At 42.9% G+C, this 18,699-nt stretch overlaps 1 protein-coding gene across 1 annotated transcript; it reads right to left on the bottom strand.

Annotated features, from left to right (window-relative positions):
* Positions 1 to 3,210: 3,210 nt before the first annotated feature.
* LOC115691346 (uncharacterized) lies at positions 3,211 to 4,122 on the bottom strand. The gene has a single exon (XM_030617941.2). The coding sequence runs from the start codon at positions 4,077 to 4,079 to the stop codon at positions 3,513 to 3,515; it is 567 nt and encodes a 188-aa protein (XP_030473801.2). The 5' UTR covers positions 4,080 to 4,122; the 3' UTR covers positions 3,211 to 3,512.
* Between the last annotated feature and the right edge of the window lie 14,577 nt (positions 4,123 to 18,699).

Genomic DNA, 18,699 nt, shown 5'->3' with positions numbered 1-18,699 from the left:
AAATCATAAGAATTGTATCTTTTATTGTCATGTTGCTTCTAGGGCATTCATGATCACCTAGGCAGTTTGCATTTCAGATAGTAAAAACGAAGGATTAAAAATATGTTAGAGGCATGCTTGGTAATTTTGCATCTTAAATAGGGCAATTATTAATTAATTCACGTTCATCTAGATTAATTGGTTAATTTTGGCATCAGCATGTTTTCCTAAGCTTTATTTCGGCTTTGAAAAAAGGCCAAAAAATTAGATTAGGATTACATCTAGTTTGTATCTACGCGATTTTTGCATGCATACTTAGATAGTTCATTATTAATTTATACTCATATAGCCATCTAGCGATGTTCGGCACTTAGATATAAGCATTTCATATGTATTTTAATTTAGTGCACATTTACTTTTGATTTAAAGCTGTCATGTTCCGGGGATTAATAAAGAGGGCTTGTTTAATTTTTACCCTATACGACTCGGGTTCTCCATTTTCGTCATACACTATTTGATTTTGCTTCAATATTGCTTGATTCATCCATGCATGATCACCTTTTTATGTTAAGAGGATTTAGGAAAATAAAATTGGCAAAATCGCATGTCATTTTAACAAAAGAGAAAATGTATCAATGATAAGCGTTAAATCATTTAGCATAATCAAGTTCTTGAATTTAAGAAACTCTAGTTTGCAGGAGTAAGATGGGCTTTCGCGTCTAACTCGAGCTCATAACCGACTCATTAGGTTAGTGGCAGCTTCAAAGCAAATCATAATTTGATAATTTAATGAGAAAATCAAATTTCAATCAGTAAGACTTGGGAGGCCATGTGATGGCTGTAGGCACCATCTCGAGAGAGGCATCATTTACTACACTTCACAGTCCGTCAACTTCCCTTTGGGATCACCCTCGGGAGGGTTGCGACAATCGAGTAGAAGAGTCAAAAGGACTGGTAGGTTCTTGCCAAAACTTGATCGGGTCAAGGTAGAGTTCGAGTTGAGATATCATTAGCGCAAAAAGATGGTGAATGGATTAGCCATAAACAATCAACAAGGACGGTCTAATTCCCTAAAAAATTCCCAACTTTAGGTTAAGTCCAAAATCTGCCTCGAACTTTTTTTTGTCTTAAAAAAAATCCCAAACTTTAGGTCCAATCTCAAATCTGCCCCAAATTTTGTTTTGTGTAAAAAAATGACCAAAATTCAATTTATTTTAAAAATTATACCTCCTGATCCAGTCCCAACTTGACGTGGCATTTCCATGTCGATAACAAATCCACATCAACAAAGTAATGAGGCTTTTTTTAAGAAAAAGAAAAGTTCGGAGCAAATTTGGATTGAACCTAAAAATTAGGTTTTTTTTTAATTAAAAAAAGTTTTTTGGAGTGGATTTGTTATCGTCCCTAACTTTCATATCATAAAATGGTTTTCTTTTGGAGAATTTCAAAAAAAGTTTATTGGGTTGGATTTGTTATCGAAATGGAAATGCAACGTTGGCCTGTTCCTATCACTCAATTACTTTGCTGATGTGGATTTGTTATCGACGGAAAAGTGCCACGTCAAGTTGGGATCGAATCACAAAGGTATATTTTTGAAAATAAATTGGAATTTCCTGATTTTTTTTTACACAAAACAAAATTTGGGGTAGATTTGGGACCGGACCTAAAGCTTGGGGTTTCTTTTTAACAAAAAAAAATTCGGAACAAATTTAAAACTTAACCTAAAGTTTTGAGTTTTTTAGGGAATTCACCCTAACAGGACAGAGCCAACTGATCTTGGCCCCGTCATCCTTGACGGAGTCGGATCGTATCTATCAACGAGGGTGGAGCTCCGCCATGCTACTTTGGGTGGAGTGAGAGAGAGAGAGAGAGAGAGAGACAACGGGTGTGCCCAGGACTGAAGGACGACTTGCCGCGCGAAAGGAAAACTTGGGCGGCGCAAGGGGAAGATTTGGGCGGCAATCATCGAGTGGGCGACAGTCGCAGTTGGGGGTTCTGTAATGAACGAGTAGAGAGAGAACGGAGAGGGGATAGAATTGATGTGAGGGTGGGATGACCATTTGGTGACAAGAAGTGTGTAATGACGTTAACATGTCCTAGCTGTTGCCTTAACACTCCGGCCCGGTGTAGCTAGAAAGAGAATGAGTCTAATAGAAGTAATCCACGTACAAATCTTTTGCGTCGTACCGAAGATCGAACAAGACCACCTGATGTTGGATGATATCCATCAAACCTAGTTGAGCAAATCAAAATCCGCCAAAAACCTTTACAGGAAGTCGAATTAACGTAACTAAATCGATTGAACCTGTTGATTTGAAATGGTTTTGAAAACACTAACTAATATAAGAAGATGGAGGTGCAATCTAGATAAAATTAGAAAACCGTGAAGCAAAGTTAACAATATTTGTGTCACGAAATTTGTACTCTCACGTCGTCGGCACATGTGCCAAAAGCATATGGTTGAGGAATTATCTCTCTGTAAAATATAAGTTTACAACCACCTAATACATCAATCCTAGTACGAATCCTCGTGCTCATTATACACCCCTTATTCACATATGACACCGATGATATTTTTCTTCATTCAACATCACTACACGAATGTCAATGAATATAAATGCCCTACTCTTAGGGGACAGTTCAATTATTATGATTTGGACATCTTGTTTTAAGATTGCAAATCAACACCATTCAAGTTACTTTTGAGATGGTATGGCATCATCTTAATGAGTTTTTGATAACTATGAGCGTAGAAATTACTTTATTTCACAATCAATCACTTTCATATAATTAAAGATGGGTTTTAAGTTAATTTGCAATTATTACAATAACTCAACCTGCCCCAGTCAAGTCATGTTCTTAAAAGGAATAATTTGAGCGACAATGCGGGTCATGTTCTCAAAAGGAATAAAAGATGGGTTTTAAGTCAATTTGCAATTATTATAATAACTCGACCCGCTCTAGTCGTGTCATGTTCTCAAAAGGAATAATTTGACCGACACCATAAAACAATGACCATTTAAGAGGGAGTGTTCATTTGTGAATTACTTGATTTGGTCTCTCTCTTTCGATACGCGAGTTTTTAGATGCTAGAAATGCACCCCAATTAAAAGAAGTGGAACTTTTGAGACATCACAATTCTTCTCTTGGACATAGGCGGAGCGATGATGTCCATTTAATCTTTAAATTAACAAGATTCCAATCCCTCCCTCCCTCCCTCCCTCACTGTCATTGTTGTTGTGATTCATATTTCTTTTTCATAATTTGTAATCGGAAGACAGCAATCCACGAACGGTCTACATACAGACGATTTATTTATCTCACAAAGTGCTTACAAGATTTAAAACTTACATAGAGAGAAAGAGCTTCACCAATGACATGCTTATTCTACTCCGCAGACCATCACGACCAAAGTCATTTGCGATTTCTACAACTGCAACATTGTGCCTTTCTCTCTCTCTTTTGCTAATTGACACGCCAACCGAAAACACACTATTATTAAGAGCTAATCCACTAAAAACCATGATGCATCATCACTTTTGACTACCCGACGTTCTTGCTTTTTTTTTTTCCGACATGACGTACTGGTAAATCAGAATGGCAACCCTCACGATAACCGGAACCGCTGCAATGGACAACAACGACTCGCCCGCCGTGAAGGCGCTTGGCGTGATCGCGAAGATCGAGGCCCCGTAAGTTATCCCCATCGAGGCCATCGCGACGACCACCTCGAAGAAGAAAGGGTAGCCCAGGGTGAGGTAGATTAGGAGATACATCGATGTGGAAAAGGCGAGCGTGTTGAACGCTAGGAACACGTAGAAGGCCGTCTCGTCCGAGGCGTAAACGGCCCGCCCCGCCTCGCGTTCCAGCTGACCCGTCGTCACATTCATCTCCTTGTCCTCCTGCCAGACCCCGCCGGGGGGATTCACACAGGCTTGGAAGGTCACGGCGGCGATCAGGGCGGCCACCACGATGTGGAAATCTTGGAACTTCAGGGTCTCCGCATTCCCTGGCTCATCTTTCCCTGGCTGACCTTTCCCTCTGAGTTTAGACAAAAAGAACTCGAGAAACCCCTTTATGGAATAATGGGGCTCCGCCATGATTTGCGTAGAATTAGAAGGGTGCGTCTTACGAGTGAGTGAATCGCTTTTAAATAGGCAAAATCGGAAGAAGCAAGACCAAGGAGTAGACGTTGACGCTCGAGTCAATGTATATAATTTCTTTCTCTTGGTCTAGAGACGGTTGCGTACGGTAACATTTCTGATCCGAAAACAATTTTATTCGGAAATAACTTTTTCTATTTTTATTTCGTACGACGAGTTTCTGAGCAAAAGAATGAGTTTAGTAACTTCACAAAATTTTCATTCTCGAAATAAAAAATGAATAAAAAAGTGTTTATTACAACCTTAATTTTTTTTTAAAATTTTTAATTATTTTCTGAGATTTTTTTAAAAAAATTTCTTTTTTCTTTTTTTTCCTTCTTTTTTCTTCCTCCTCTAGCCGATCGTAGGGCCTCGGCAATGGTCGGAGATCGGCCAGAGATGAGGGCCTGTGAGGTCGACCTCGCCAGCCATCGTCGAGGCTCGGCGATTGGCTAGAAGATGAAGTAGAAGGAAGAAGAAAAAAATAGAAAAAGAAAATGACCTTGTTTTAGAAATTTTTCCCAAAAATAAAATAGTAAATTTTTTTTATTTCTTGTTCCTTTCTAAATTTATTCCCTGATCATTTTCCTTTTTACAAATAAAATTTTATTTTATTTTTCTATTTCGGAGATCAAAATAACAAAAAAATAAAGAAAAAGAAACATTATCGAAGGGGCGCTAGAAACAATCCCCAAGTTGCGTCTGGCTTCTAGTAGGAAATTTGTCCCTACCTTTGTGGGACCAGGCCTGTTGATTAGGTCTTACGTGTCCTTTCCTTTGTCCTTTCCTTTTGGGAGATTCTAGAATTAGGGGATTTTCTTAATATAAATTCGGGTTTGATCATTTAAACAGTTCTATCGCATGAGGTTCTACATGACAGTCTCGTGAAATAAAAACCAACAACGATGGATTTGGACCAGATGCACGTACACAGCCTGGCATTAGGCAATAGTGTCTCTTGGGGGTGGGGCCAATCTAAATGGATCACATTTAATTATTTAATTCATAAAGAAAAGGAAAAATTTTAAATATAGACATAGAGTATCATTATTTTTAAAATAAAAATCAGAAGTTATCACAATAATTTCAAATAAATGCATAAAGCGACCACGGTCATTTTAAATAAGGGCTCGACTGTGCCAGCCTACTAGATATTTTGATCGGTCAAGAGCATTTTCGTCCAAACATAATTTTAATCTAAAATCTAATTTAATTAGATTAAAAATTGAGAAAACTAAAAGTCTTTTAAAAAGAAGGAAAAAATACAGGTGAGAGGGCTCCCTTCCATAACGCATGCTCTGTGGATTAAACGAGCACTTTCATCTTGCATTTTCAATAGGTATAGTTAGTTCCTTTGAACGTAGGAGTATGAATAGTGTTCCATCACTAAAATAAGCTCCTGTATTGCCATCTATTGTACCTTTTACTCCGAAGTATGAAATGCCTCAATTCTTAGGCATTCGTCGTTGATGCCAATCGATGAATAGATCGATTGGTCACAAACAAGAAACAACCAAGAGGGGGATAAATTGATTCTCTAAGTAAAACTCGGAACTTTTTCGTATAAAGTGCTAGACATGCCATCGGGCGTATGCAGAAATAGTTATCTTTTATCAACAGAATGATAGTGTAAGTATACCGATCAGGTAATGATGCAATCCGACTGTCCTAAAGATGCATGAAAACATCAATTCATGGGAAGTCGGAACTTTCTCGATATGGCCACTATCATGATGCAAATAATATCGCCAAAGAGCTGAGCTAATAGCCGACGCTAAGTGCTGACCGAAGAGCTAACGCGACCCCTGAATTTTCCAACTGTACTTTCTGGCTGGCATCCATTCCCAAGGAGATAAAGACGAACATGACAGGACGTGGAGTGCTGGACAGAGATGACCCTTCGCGCAAGCGACAAAAAGCGAAAGGACGGTATTAAAAGTGTTCAAAAAAAAAAATTTATCCGGCGTTCGCTTTGGTGCCAAATTTTTTTTTCAAATCATTTAATTGTCACTTTCTTTAAAAAATGATTATTGAAGTATCATCTCCGATTTGGGTCGCTGAAAATTCGGCGTTATCTTATTTTCTTAATTTCTCAATTTTACATAACTCGTCGGCGTGCCTAATAAGTATATAACTCCTAAACGATATCGTGTAAAAGTTGTAAATAGAAATCATTGGAGTGCCAAATTTTGTTTAAAATGATCATTTCAGTGCCAGTCATTATTAAAAAAGATCACTTCAATGCTAGTCGGATTGTGCGATGTCGTTTTTGACATCCACGTGGATTGGATTTTTTAATAAAATATGCCAAGTCATATTAAATTTTTTTATTATAAATGCCACGTAATCAATTTGACCGAAATTGGCACTTAAGTGATTTTTCTCCGATTTGTCTCTTAAGCGATCGTTTTTTTCCCCGATTTGGCACTTAAGTGATAAAAAAAAACTTTTGACACTAAAGTAAGCACTCCACACAACTTTTAGCATTTCTAATGTTTTTCTCCCGACAAAAAAGATTATGGATGTTTTGGAGATAATTATCTCCAAAGATGGTAATAGAGCTCTCCATTTGTCTAATTAAATCTTCAATCAATTTAGGAAATATTCAATGTTAAGTCTGATCTATTAGCTTTGTCAGTTAAATTTCATGAAAAACAGTAACAGTGCCGTGTGGCAGTCTGTCACATGTAGGATGTTGTCGATTTTGTACGGGAGGACTTGATCGAGCATCTGCCGATATAGGATGTTGTTGATATCAGGATTCAATTTTGATTATGCAGACTAAAATGTTACGGGTGGATTCTTTTCATGGAAACAACACGATTTGATTCCATTATTGAAATTGTTGTTTATAATAATTAAGAAAATTAGTCGACACAAAATATTTTCATTAGTAATAATAATCTATACCTAAACATTTTCGTTCATGATAAAAAAAAGTTCTCAATTCAATTTTAAGCAACGTAAGAGGTCATTTTTAAGAAAATATTTTTTAAATAATTTATTTTTCACGAAACAAATGCACGATAACACTCAATTGGATTTCGAGCATAAGTCCAAGGTTTTTGCTTTAATTATCCATCGATTTTGTTCACATTTGCCAATTCGCTTTAAGAGCTTCTTCGCCCAAATCTTACTATGGAATTCCCCAATTCAATCTCGCTTGTGAAAAAAAAATAAAGATCTAATCTCCTAATTAGTGTTAGGAGCGATCAGCAGAAGGCTGATACATTCATCCAAGGAGATCGCCAAGAGGGAGCTTGTTGACACCTATTTTTAATTTGCCCAAAATTAATTGCACAAAATTTAGAAATTAATTTTCTTTAATTCCTAAAACAAAAATATTTCAATTTAAATGCATTGCATATAGAAATTAGGTACATTTGCACTAATAGAGTCTATTATAGAGTTTATTTTTTAAAAAAAAAAAAATCGAGTCGGGCCGGGTTGGAGCTGGGCCGACCCGGCCCATTTCTTTTTTTCCCTTTTTCCCCCCGGGCCCGGCCCCTTTTCCTTTTCTTTTTTTTCCCTTTCGCACGGGCCCGGCCCGCTCCCTTTTCTTTTTCTTTTCTTCCTCCCCGCGCGGTCCAGCCCATTCTCTTCTTTCTTTTTTTTTCTTCTTCTTCTTCCGCGCCAGCTGGGCCTGGCCTGGCCCGGCCCTCCTCCTTCCTTCTTCCCCCGTCGCTCTCGCCGCCCCTGTTCGCCTCTGTGCTCGACGGCAGCGTGACGTACGGCGGCGCTGCTCCTCGGCGTCGCTATCCGGCCAGAGCAGGGCCGGATGAGCACGCCGACGGGACTGGCATTAATTGCCAGTCCCGTCCTCCCCGTCTTCCCGGCTCGCCCTTATCCCCTCCTCTCTCCCGGTTCTCTGTTCTCTCCTCTGCATCCCGGAACTGACACCCCCTCTGCACCGGCCTATGGCCTCGGAATTCGCGGAGCCTAGGCCGGTGCAGGCCATCGTCACGCGGACGCCACGGAGAGGGAAGCCATCGTCCGTCGTCCGGCTATAAATAGCCAGAGAGAGAGAGAGAGCCCCGGTCGGCCGAATTGAGAGAGAAACAGAGAGAGAAAAATTGAGAGAGAAAGAGAGAAAATAGAGAGAAAAAGAGGGGAGAGTTGGTTATTGCAGGTTCCCAGCCGCGTCGCCGTCGCCCCCCGATCAGCCGGAAAGCCCCAGACGCGCCGTCGACGGTGAGCTCTCCCCGGGTCCCGAACCGCCTCTGTTTTGCTCTGTTTTTTCTGTTCGGTTTGGCCGGGACTCGCGCCGGCCGTTTCGCGCGAATCCCGGCCCATACCGTCATCCCCCCGTCCGTGTGTGTCCTCACCGAAGGTAAGTTGGGTCGCCCGAATCCTTCGGTTCGCCGGAACAGTCGAAATTTGTTGTTTTCGATCGTGCACACCATCTGCTCGACAAAAGTCCTCAATGAAACCAGTTTTTGTTTTGGTCGTCGACCGGCGAACGGCGGTCGGACGGTGACCCCGGTGGGTGGAGAGGCTCGGTTTTACTCCCGGGAGGCCGATTTGGGGCGGCTGTGCAGGTCCCGTGGCGAGAGGCCATTTTTGGCTTACGGCCAATGCCTCCCACGGATTCGGCTGACCCGGTTCAGCCGACCCGACCCGGGTCGGTTTCGACCGACCCGGTTCAGCTGATCCGACCCGGGTCAACGATCGGGTCGGATCCGTTGACCCGGGTCGGACCCGACCCGGTCCGGATCCGCTTCTTTATTATTATTTTTTATTTTATTTTATTTTTAAAAAAAATTAAAATTTTCTTTTTTAAAAAAAGCTTTTTTTTTTCCTTTTTTCTTTTTTTTCTCCTTCCCTTTTTTTATTTATTTTATTTATTTAAAAAAGGTTTCGTATTTTATTTTATTTTATTTTATTTTATTAAAATTTTTTTTATGTGATATATTGTTGTTATTTTAATCTAATGTGATATTATTATACATGTTTTTTTGTCTTGTTTAAATTAGACAAGCCTGAGGTTGCGCGGTAGTATTTTGCATGTTAGTTTTTATTACCGTTGTATTGTTATGCATGTTTTTAATACAATTGCATGAGTGTTGTGTTTTTGAATATCATCTGACTTAGTTAAGGTTAGAACCTTAGGCTGCATGAATTATTGTGTTCCTGACTGCTGATCGTTCCTGATTATGCACTCGCTTGATCACCTCACATGTTAGGAGAAAGGTCCTAAAATCAATCCGAATTGCCTGACAAATGTTTTCAAAATGAACAGGGGTAAAATGGTACCGAAAGGGCATTAGTTATCCAACTAGTGTAACCAAGTCCCCCGAACTCATTTAATCTCTCGGTTCGTAGGAATAGGGTGATTCTCCCATCACCCTATTTGGGTTTCTAATCGACCCACCCCAAATCGATTAGTGGCGACTCCTTGATATAAACCACTTGCATGTTAAACACTTAAACCCTAAGTCGCGATATGGTATGGGCTTGGGAGAGCCCGAGTTAAGTCCCGAACCTAGACTTAGCACGTACCAGGCGAGCCCCCTTTTTTTTACATGTTCAATCAAAAAGGGCTCGGGAGTTCGGTCGCGACAGACTGGCGACTCCGCTGGGGACTTGTGTTTTTTTTTCAAAGTGGACTTAAGCCAAAAATTTTTATCCTGTTCAAAATAATTTTTGTTTGGCAGCAAGGACTCCAGGTATGATCCTGACATTAAAGTGTTATTTGTCTTGCAGGTTCGAATTGATTGTTTATAATTTGTTGTGCATGCTTTAATGATTTAGCACTACACCGTTGCACACACAACCACGCTGCCGGACCTGGGCCGCGATAGGGCATCTTAGGATGGTGTTAAGAAAGAACGACCTCGAACGCGAGTCCGCGATATAGAGGTTGCCTTTCTTTTCCTCGAAATTTATTTCTAAAAAATCGTAAAGAAGTATCTTTAGCCGCTATTCGCGTGACTATAAGATATTCCTTTCGATTTGGCCGAGGTTAAAAGGACTTGACACCAACGCGAGACTGCGACGGTCAGGCACCCTTTTAACTTCATTTTGCTGGGCCAGTCTAGATAAAAATCGAACCTCACTCCTCATGTGTATGTCATTGTGATTGCCATGGTTCAATGAAAGGTATATATTCTGTCCCTTTTCATTTTGTTATCCAGCATACTTATTCATTTGATTTGTTTTTTTAGGCCACCCGTTGATTGCATTCTATACACGATGGGAAGAGCTGATGTCCAATTTGTCCCCACTCCTAAAAAAGAGCTTCTGGCATGGTGGGACCGACTCGATCAAAATGGCCAACAGTATGTTAAAGCAAGAATTGGTCGCCTACTCCCCTTGCTCAAAATCAACATCCATTCTGGCATGATGCAAGCATTAGCACATTTCTGGTGTCCACAAACATCCACTTTCATATTCGGTAAGTTTGAGATGACCCCGACCCTGGAGGAGTACAGCGTTGTCATTGGAAAGCCTTTGGGATCTGAACTCATCAAACCACTTTTGGGTAGTTACAAAAAATGGCCGAAGAAAATGTCCGCCTCAATAACATGGAAGATGAGATGAAAATGGTCATCAATGCGATCCAAAATCTCACAAAGCAGGTGGAATCCATTCATGGCAAGCTCACACCTACGCCTGCAGCAGTTGAGGTGGTGTTATCACCACCGTCTACTGGAAAAGACAAAGCCTCTGCCAGCAACAATAAAATGCCCCCGCTAGAGGACGATCCGCTTCCCCTTGCTGTCAGGAAGCCTGAACTCGAAGCTGTACCAGTGACGGAACAGGACAAACGCCTTGCAAAGGTCGAAGAAATGCTGAAACAGCTACAAGGCCCGCAACATGCCGTTCCACTTGACCTGTCCATATACAAACGGGTCAAAGTACCAGAAAAATTCAAGATGCCGGAATTCGAGAAGTATGATGGCACTTCATGCCCCAGACATCATTTGCACATATATCATGTGCGGATGACCCAGTACGTTGACAATGAACCCCTCATGATTCAGACCTTTCAAGCGAGTTTGACGGGGCCAGCCCTGACATGGTATATGTCGAAGGATGTGGATACTTTTAAGTCTTGGGATGATGCCGCTGATGCATTCCTCAAGCAATATCAGTTCTACCTTGACGTCACCTTCACTCGTGACGATCTGGAACGCACGGAAAAGAAGAAGAGCGAGTCATTCAAGGAGTATGCCACCAGATGGAGGAACTTGGCCGCCCAGGTTACCCCACAGCTCATTGATCATGAACAAGTAAAGTTGTTCATAAAGTCGCTTCCATACGAATACAGACACCGCCTGGTTGGCGCCACTGCTGAATCCCTTAATCGTCTCGTCCCTGTGGGTGAATGAATTGAAATGGGACTGCGTGACGGATGGTTCACAGATCCCGCTTCCACAAGTAAGAGACTCCATACACGAAAAGAGAAGGAGCCCCTGACTGATGGAAACATTGCATATACCCAGACTGTTCATCCTCCTCGGACAATCCAAGTGAACAGTGAGCAGCAGCCTACCTCAAGTCGCCAGCCTCAGAGGCGATATAAGAAAAGACAATTCACTCCACTGCCCGGATCTCCTTCTCAAGTCCTGGCCATACTCCGGAAGAAAAACCTGCTTTCTACCGAACCAAAACGACCTAACTCAGAAAGCTTTTCGAATTATGATCCGTCAAAAAAATGTGACTATCACATGGGCGAGGTAGGGCATTCGACTGATGACTGCTATACCCTCAAACACCGAATCCAAAACTTGCTCGACACCAAAGCCTTTTCATTTCAGACATCCAAGCCAAACATACAGAACAACCCGCTACCCGAACATGAAAACAGAATCAATGCCATATCTACTTTCAACGCCTGTCGATTCAAGAGTGAGAGAGTACGCACTGTTGATGTTTATAATGCTCTAGTGAAAGCAGGGTATTATCCTACTGGTGAAGTACTGCCTCTGTCCCTAATGAAAGAAAGGGTTGCCAGCATGGCGAAAGCAGGTTTGATTGTGTACGCCGACTGTACCGATATAGTAGCCACCATCTCTGAGGTTATCATCGACTGGGACAAAGAATTTTCAGCACTGAATGCCGAAACAAGTGAAACCATCCCCACGCTTGTGAAAGAACCTTTGTCTGACAGCCCAGACGAGGAGGAGGAGCTGACGATTGAGGTACCCTTACCCGCAGAGCATATAGTGATCGAAATACCTCAGCCCTACCGGTACGAGAATGACAAAGCGGTCCCATGGTCCTACGAATTGGATGTGGACCTAATCACCAGGTCAGGACGAACGTATGCCCAAGCCGACGCTCAGCCTCCGAAGCCTGTTACCGACGAAGAAGCCAAAGAGTTCCTGGCCATCGTCAAAGCCAGTGAATATAATGTGGTGGATCAGCTACGTAAGTTGCCCGCTCAGATTTCCTTATTAGAGCTCCTCCAAACGTCCGTAAAGCATCAGAAAGCTCTGATGAAGGTACTCAGCGAAGTGAACGTACCAGAGACAATCGAGCATGACAAGCTAGAAGCATTTGTGGGGTCTATCCTTTTGAAGGATCAGATAACATTCTCGGAGGATGAATTTCCCGCTGAAGGAAGGGGACATACTAAAGGTCTCTACATTTCTGTCAAATGTAGAAACTCCCACGTAGCTCGAGTTCTGATAGACAATGGGTCTACACTGAATATTTGCCCGCTGGCAACCTTGCGCCGTCTTAATGTGAACACATCTAAGCTCCGTGCCTCCAAAACATCCGTCCGAGCTTTCGACGGAATGAAGAAAGACACTGTGGGTGAGATCGATCTCGATGTCCAGATTGGCCCAATAGTATTCAGCATCTTGTTTCAAGTAATGGACATCCCCACTGCCTTTAGCTTTCTACTGGGCCGTCCCTGGATTCACTCTGCCGGAGCTATACCTTCAAGCCTTCACCAAAGCGTAAAGTTTGTGGCTCAAGGGAAGCTGATCACGGTCCTTGGAGAGGAAGACCATCGGATCTACCAAGAAACTGCCATCCCGTATGTCGAACCAAGCGGTAAAGTCGAATCTAGCTATCAGTCCATCGAGCTCGTTTCGACTGTACATGGATATCGAGGAACTGCTCCTCTTGTCCCCGATATGTCAAAAGCCTCGGTCATGGTAGGGAAAGTTATGGTTGGGAATGGCTTCACCCCAGGTCAAGGACTCGGCGAGAGAGGCCGGGGCATTCGAGAGCCTATTCAGCTGCGCAAGAATCACCGTCACTGGGTCTAGGGTATCGCGGAGGAAACCCATCGCCAACAAGGGGCATATAGCGGGTCAAGTCGGTTTGCCACTTCCCCATATCCGGAAACTTTCCCGTCACACCGCTAAATTACTCGCGGGATGAAAAAATTTATCTTAACCTCTCAGGACAATCAGGAGAGGGGTTCAAGCATCCTGCCGAATCTTCAAGTCAACCGAGCTCCTCGATGCTTCCCGTAAATGTTGCTGTTGACCGACATCGGAACCCAGACAAGCTACCGATTGAGGAAGATTGTGGACGAGAAGAAACGCTGGATAATGTGGTCACCCTATTTGACGACATCTTTATAGGAGCCATACAAGAAGACTCGGCCTCTCAGACAAGTACGAACCCGCCTGATTTGTTTGCACGTTTGCAGTGTTGGTTAGGGGAGCTACGAGATTTGCTTGCGTCGTTAATGGATACTATCGGCCAAATCTCGGATGTATTACTGCCGTTTCCCGATCAGGAGCAGGTGACCCAAGTAAATCGTCCCGAAGAAAACCCGCCATCGGGAGCCCTTCCCGACACGACTTGGCGAGATGTCCAACTCCTACAGTGGCAAGGTAATGTACGACGATACTCGTCGGTTCCCAAATCCATGGATGTGATATTTTCTATCCTTTTGCGAAAGGGGCTGATCACAAGGAAGCCAAAACACCCTACTCCTGAATACTTCATTAACTATGATCCCTCCAGATCTTGTGACTTTCACTCAGGAGAGGTCGGGCACTCGCTGGATGATTGTGACGCTCTGAAGAATAGAATTCAAGATCTACTGGATGCTAGGGCATTCACTTTTCGTGCCCCATGGTTGTGTCATGGTGAAGATGACCTCTTGGTGGTACCTAGCCTTCGTGACGCTGCCCCTGAGCTTTCTGATAAGGCACGCAAGGGAAAGAAAATTATGGATACCCTGGGCCAGCCCAGTGGTAAGTTCGATTATTACGTTGACTACCGATGCCATCAAGTTTTTATGAAGACCAACAACAAAGATTCCTATCGGATGGGACGACATGGAAAAGCCGACACCAGTGAAGAGAAGAGCCGATGAGCTAGACCCCTGGAACGATGATTTCGAAGATTTCTTCGTCGGCGCAATAGACGAAGGACCGGTGGAGGGAAAGGGCGCAAGCCCGCTTGAGTAGAATTCCTCTTCTCCTTTCTGCATGAATCCCTGGAAAAGGGGCTATCCTTGTATTTTGTTTTTTGTAGTCATTTCTGCTGGAAGAAATGTCTTTTTGAACTCTCCCTCTTTTGAGGTTGTAAATCCGCGTATTGTAAATAAATAATGTTTTGAGGGCATGAGGTAGTATACCAAACCGGCCCGTTGATGATATCCAGCCACGAAAAGGAAAGTATTCTGAGGCCCGGGCTATCTCATGCTTCCTCATTTTTTTAAAAAAAAAAAAAAAAATTTTTTTTTTGAAAATCAAAGACGTTTCACAATTTCCTCAAAAATGTCTTAAGTGGAAGAGGACAATGAAAAAATCCATATCCCCATTTGTTTTTCTAATCAAGTTACCCTGTGTTTCAGGTATAATCTTGCGACTTGCGAGGGAGTTAGTGCGGTCCAGCCTGATGATGTAGATATTGACAGCAGCGATTCTGATGATTCAAGCGATGACCCCGCTGAAATCCAAAGAAATTGGGAGCAATATGAACAAATCAAACCCCTTACAATCGAAGATACTATTACCATCAATTTGGGTGGTACTCAGGAGCCAAAAGAAGTGAAGATTGGGGCCAACCTTCCCGAAGAGAAAGCCACATGTTTGACTGCTCTCCTCAAAGAGTATTAAGACGTCTTCGCATGGTCTTATTCTGATATGCCAGGACTGGACCCTCGGATTGTTGAGCACAGTTTACCTACCAATCCCGACATGCCTCCCAAAAAGCAAAGGTTACGAAGGACCAAACCCGAACTGTCGAAAAAGATCGAAGAAGAAGTGATGAAACTGTTGAAAGTAGGGTTCATCGAGGTTTCGCAATACCCTGATTGGGTAGCGAACATCGTACCAGTGAAGAAGAAAGACGGTAGAATTCGAGTTTGTGTAGATTACCGCGACTTGAACAAGGCCAGTCCAAAGGACGACTTCCCGCTCCCCCATATAGATGTCCTTGTGGATAGCACTGCTGATTTTGAATTATTTTCTTTCATGGATGGATTCTCTGGATACAACCAGATAAAGATGAACGATGAAGATAAGGAGAAGACGGCGTTCATCACTCCATGGGGGACTTTTCACTACAGGGTTATGCCTTTTGGTTTGAAAAATGCTGGGGCAACATACCAACGTGCTATGGTCACTCTCTTTCATGACCTAATGCACAAAGAAATTGAAGTCTATGTCGACGACATGATCGCCAAAACTAGGTGCGGAGAGGACCACATTGAAGCTTTGAAGAAGCTATTCAGCCGGTTGCGTGAATTCAAATTACGCCTGAACCCTGCAAAATGCATATTCGGGGCGACCTCTGGTAAGTTACTCGGATTCATCGTGAGTAGCAAGGGGATTGAGGTCGACCCCTCGAAAATCAAAGCAATATGTGAGTTGCAACCCCCGTCCACAGTTAAGGAAGTCAGAAGCCTTTTGGAAAGGTTGAACTACATTGCTCGGTTCATCTCCCAATTATCTGAGACTGCGCGGCCTTTCTTCAAACTCCTCAGGAAAGGCGCTCAAATCAACTGGGACGAAGATTGTCGGGAAGCATTTGAAAAGCTGAAGCAGTATTTGATGAGTCCCCCGGTATTAATCCCACCAGTTCCAGGGCATCCTCTAACTCTCTATTTAACGATTCACAGTGAATCATTAGGAGCTCTATTGGCCCAGAGCCACCCCGATGATGGAAAAGAACGAGCCATCTATTATCTGAGTAAGAAGTTCACCGTTTCGGAACAGAATTATTCCGAATCAGAAAAAACATGCGTCGCATTGGTTTGGGTGTTGCATAGACTCCGACAATATACTTTGCACCACCAGACGTTCCTTGTAACTGAAAACGACCCTATCCGGTATCTGCTTAACCGGCCAGCATTAGTGGGAAAATTAGCTAAATGGCAGATTCTAATTTCAGAATTTGACATCCAAACGTCATCGCAGAGGTCAGTGAAAGGCCGGGTGATCGCTGATATGCTGGCTGAATGCCCTGGGGAAACGCATGAGGATGGTCTTCCAGATGATCGCATTTTATCAACGGAGGAACACACATGGACCATGTTTTTCGATGGAGCAGTAAACCTGTCTGGCTCTGGCACTGGGGCGGTCTTGATATCTCCAGATGGGCAGCATTATCCTGTGGCCGCGAAATTGGTGTTTCCTTGCACCAACAATATAGCCGAGTATGAAGCATGTATTCTCGGTTTACAAGCAGCAATTGATATGAAAATATCCAAGCTAAAAGTGTTCGGCGATTCTGCCTTAATTATACTCCAGACTGTGGGTGAATGGAAGACCAGGGATACTAAGCTAGTACCCTATCGTGACTATCTGGAGGAATTGGTTTCAGAATTCAACGAGATCTCGTTTGACTACCTATCTAGATCTCATAACCAATTCGCCGATGCACTGGCTACACTATCATCCATGTTGCAGGTTACAAATGGTTTGGAAATAGAACCTCTGAAAATTGAAGTTCTAACCAAACCGACCCATTGCATGACCTTGACTGAAGAACCCGATGGTAAACCATGGTACTCCGATATCATGAATTACATCAAGGAGCAGCAGTTCCCTGAAGGGATTAGCTCTACAGACAGAAGGTACATAATGAAGATGGCGACGAAGTTCTTCGTCAGTGGTGAAAGCTTGTACAAGAGGTCCTATGATTCTATTTTGCTAAGGTGCGTCGATGCAACTGAAGCAACACGAATTATGCAGGAATTGCATGAAGGAGTATGTGGTCCACACATGAATGGACACATGTTGGCTAGGAAAATAACAAGACTAGGCTATTACTGGCTTTCCTTAGAAAGCGATTGCATCCGACACGTTCGAAATTGTTACCGTTGTCAGATCCATGGAAACAAGATAAATGCCCCACCAACTGAATTACATCAGTTATCTGAGCCATGGCCATTTTCAATGTGGGGCATCGATGTGATCGGCCCAATTAATCCGAAAGCATCAAATGGACATCGCTTTATCTTGGTCGCAATTGATTATTTTTCCAAGTGGATCGAGGCTACGTCATATGCCAATGTCGCTGCTCGGAATGTGATGAAATTCATCAAGCGGGATATAATCGCCCGCTATGGCGTCCCTGGAGCCATAGTTACAGATAATGGGACGAATCTGAACAACAAGATTGTTGATGATTTACTCAGTGAATTCAAAATCCGCCATCTGAATTCGTCTCCTTATCGTCCCCAAATGAACGGAGCTGTTGAGTCTGCCAACAAAAACATCAAAAAGATCTTAGCCAAAACTGCTGAGAACTACCGAAATTGGCATGAAAGATTGCCTTTCGCATTAATGGCTTACCGAACATCAATTCGGACATCTACCGGGGCAACCCCTTTTTCCTTGGTGTATGGCATGGAAGCAGTCCTGCCTGTTGAGGTAGAAATCCCCTCACTGCGGGTATTGTCCCAAGTGAAACTGTCTGATGCAGAATGGAAGCAGCAAAGATTGGAGCAGCTGAATATGATTGATGAAAAGCGATTGAGGGCTCTTTGTCATGGGCAATGCTATCAACAGAGGGTAACCAGATCGTTCAACCAGAAGGTACGCTCCAGACACTTTGAAGCAGGCGATCTTGTCCTAAGAAAGGTGCTACCACTACCCCCTGAGCTTAGAGGTAAGTTCGCTCCTAACTATAAGGGTCCCTATGTCGTGAAAAAGACACTCCCGGGAGGAGCTTTGATTCTGACTGAAATGGATGGACGCCAATTCTCCAACCCGGTCAACTCGGATGCTGTGAAGAAGTACTATCCTTGAAATAACTTCTGTGTCCCAACTTATAACAAGGGAATTGGCAGAAAAGTTATTGACAAGGACATTCTTGGTGACAAATCTAACCGGAAAGGATTTCGCACATGACAAAGTGACTTCAGGGCCGATCCTGACAATCATGGAAGTCTCAATGGTAGTCACGCCCATATTCGTCAAAGACCTTTAAAATAGAGATTAGCTTTGCTGCGAAGATCCCCACGCAAGCAATTGCACATGCCTGTGCAGTCGAGAATCGGAGCATCCACAAGAAACTCCTAAACATACCGGAGCCGCATTGACACAGCATCCGCTGACAATAAAACCCTCTATTCGAGAGCACCCCTGATTATAGAGGATCTCATTCGAGCTTCATGACCAAGAATATGGAGGAGCAGACTGAGACAGAGAAG

This window comes from Syzygium oleosum, unplaced genomic scaffold, assembly GCF_021117445.2.
Source record: "Syzygium oleosum isolate NSW1041296 unplaced genomic scaffold, Sole_v2.1 Sole_v2.39, whole genome shotgun sequence".
Lineage (NCBI taxonomy): Eukaryota > Viridiplantae > Streptophyta > Magnoliopsida > Myrtales > Myrtaceae > Syzygium > Syzygium oleosum.
This window is presented reverse-complemented; position numbering and strand designations above follow the sequence as displayed.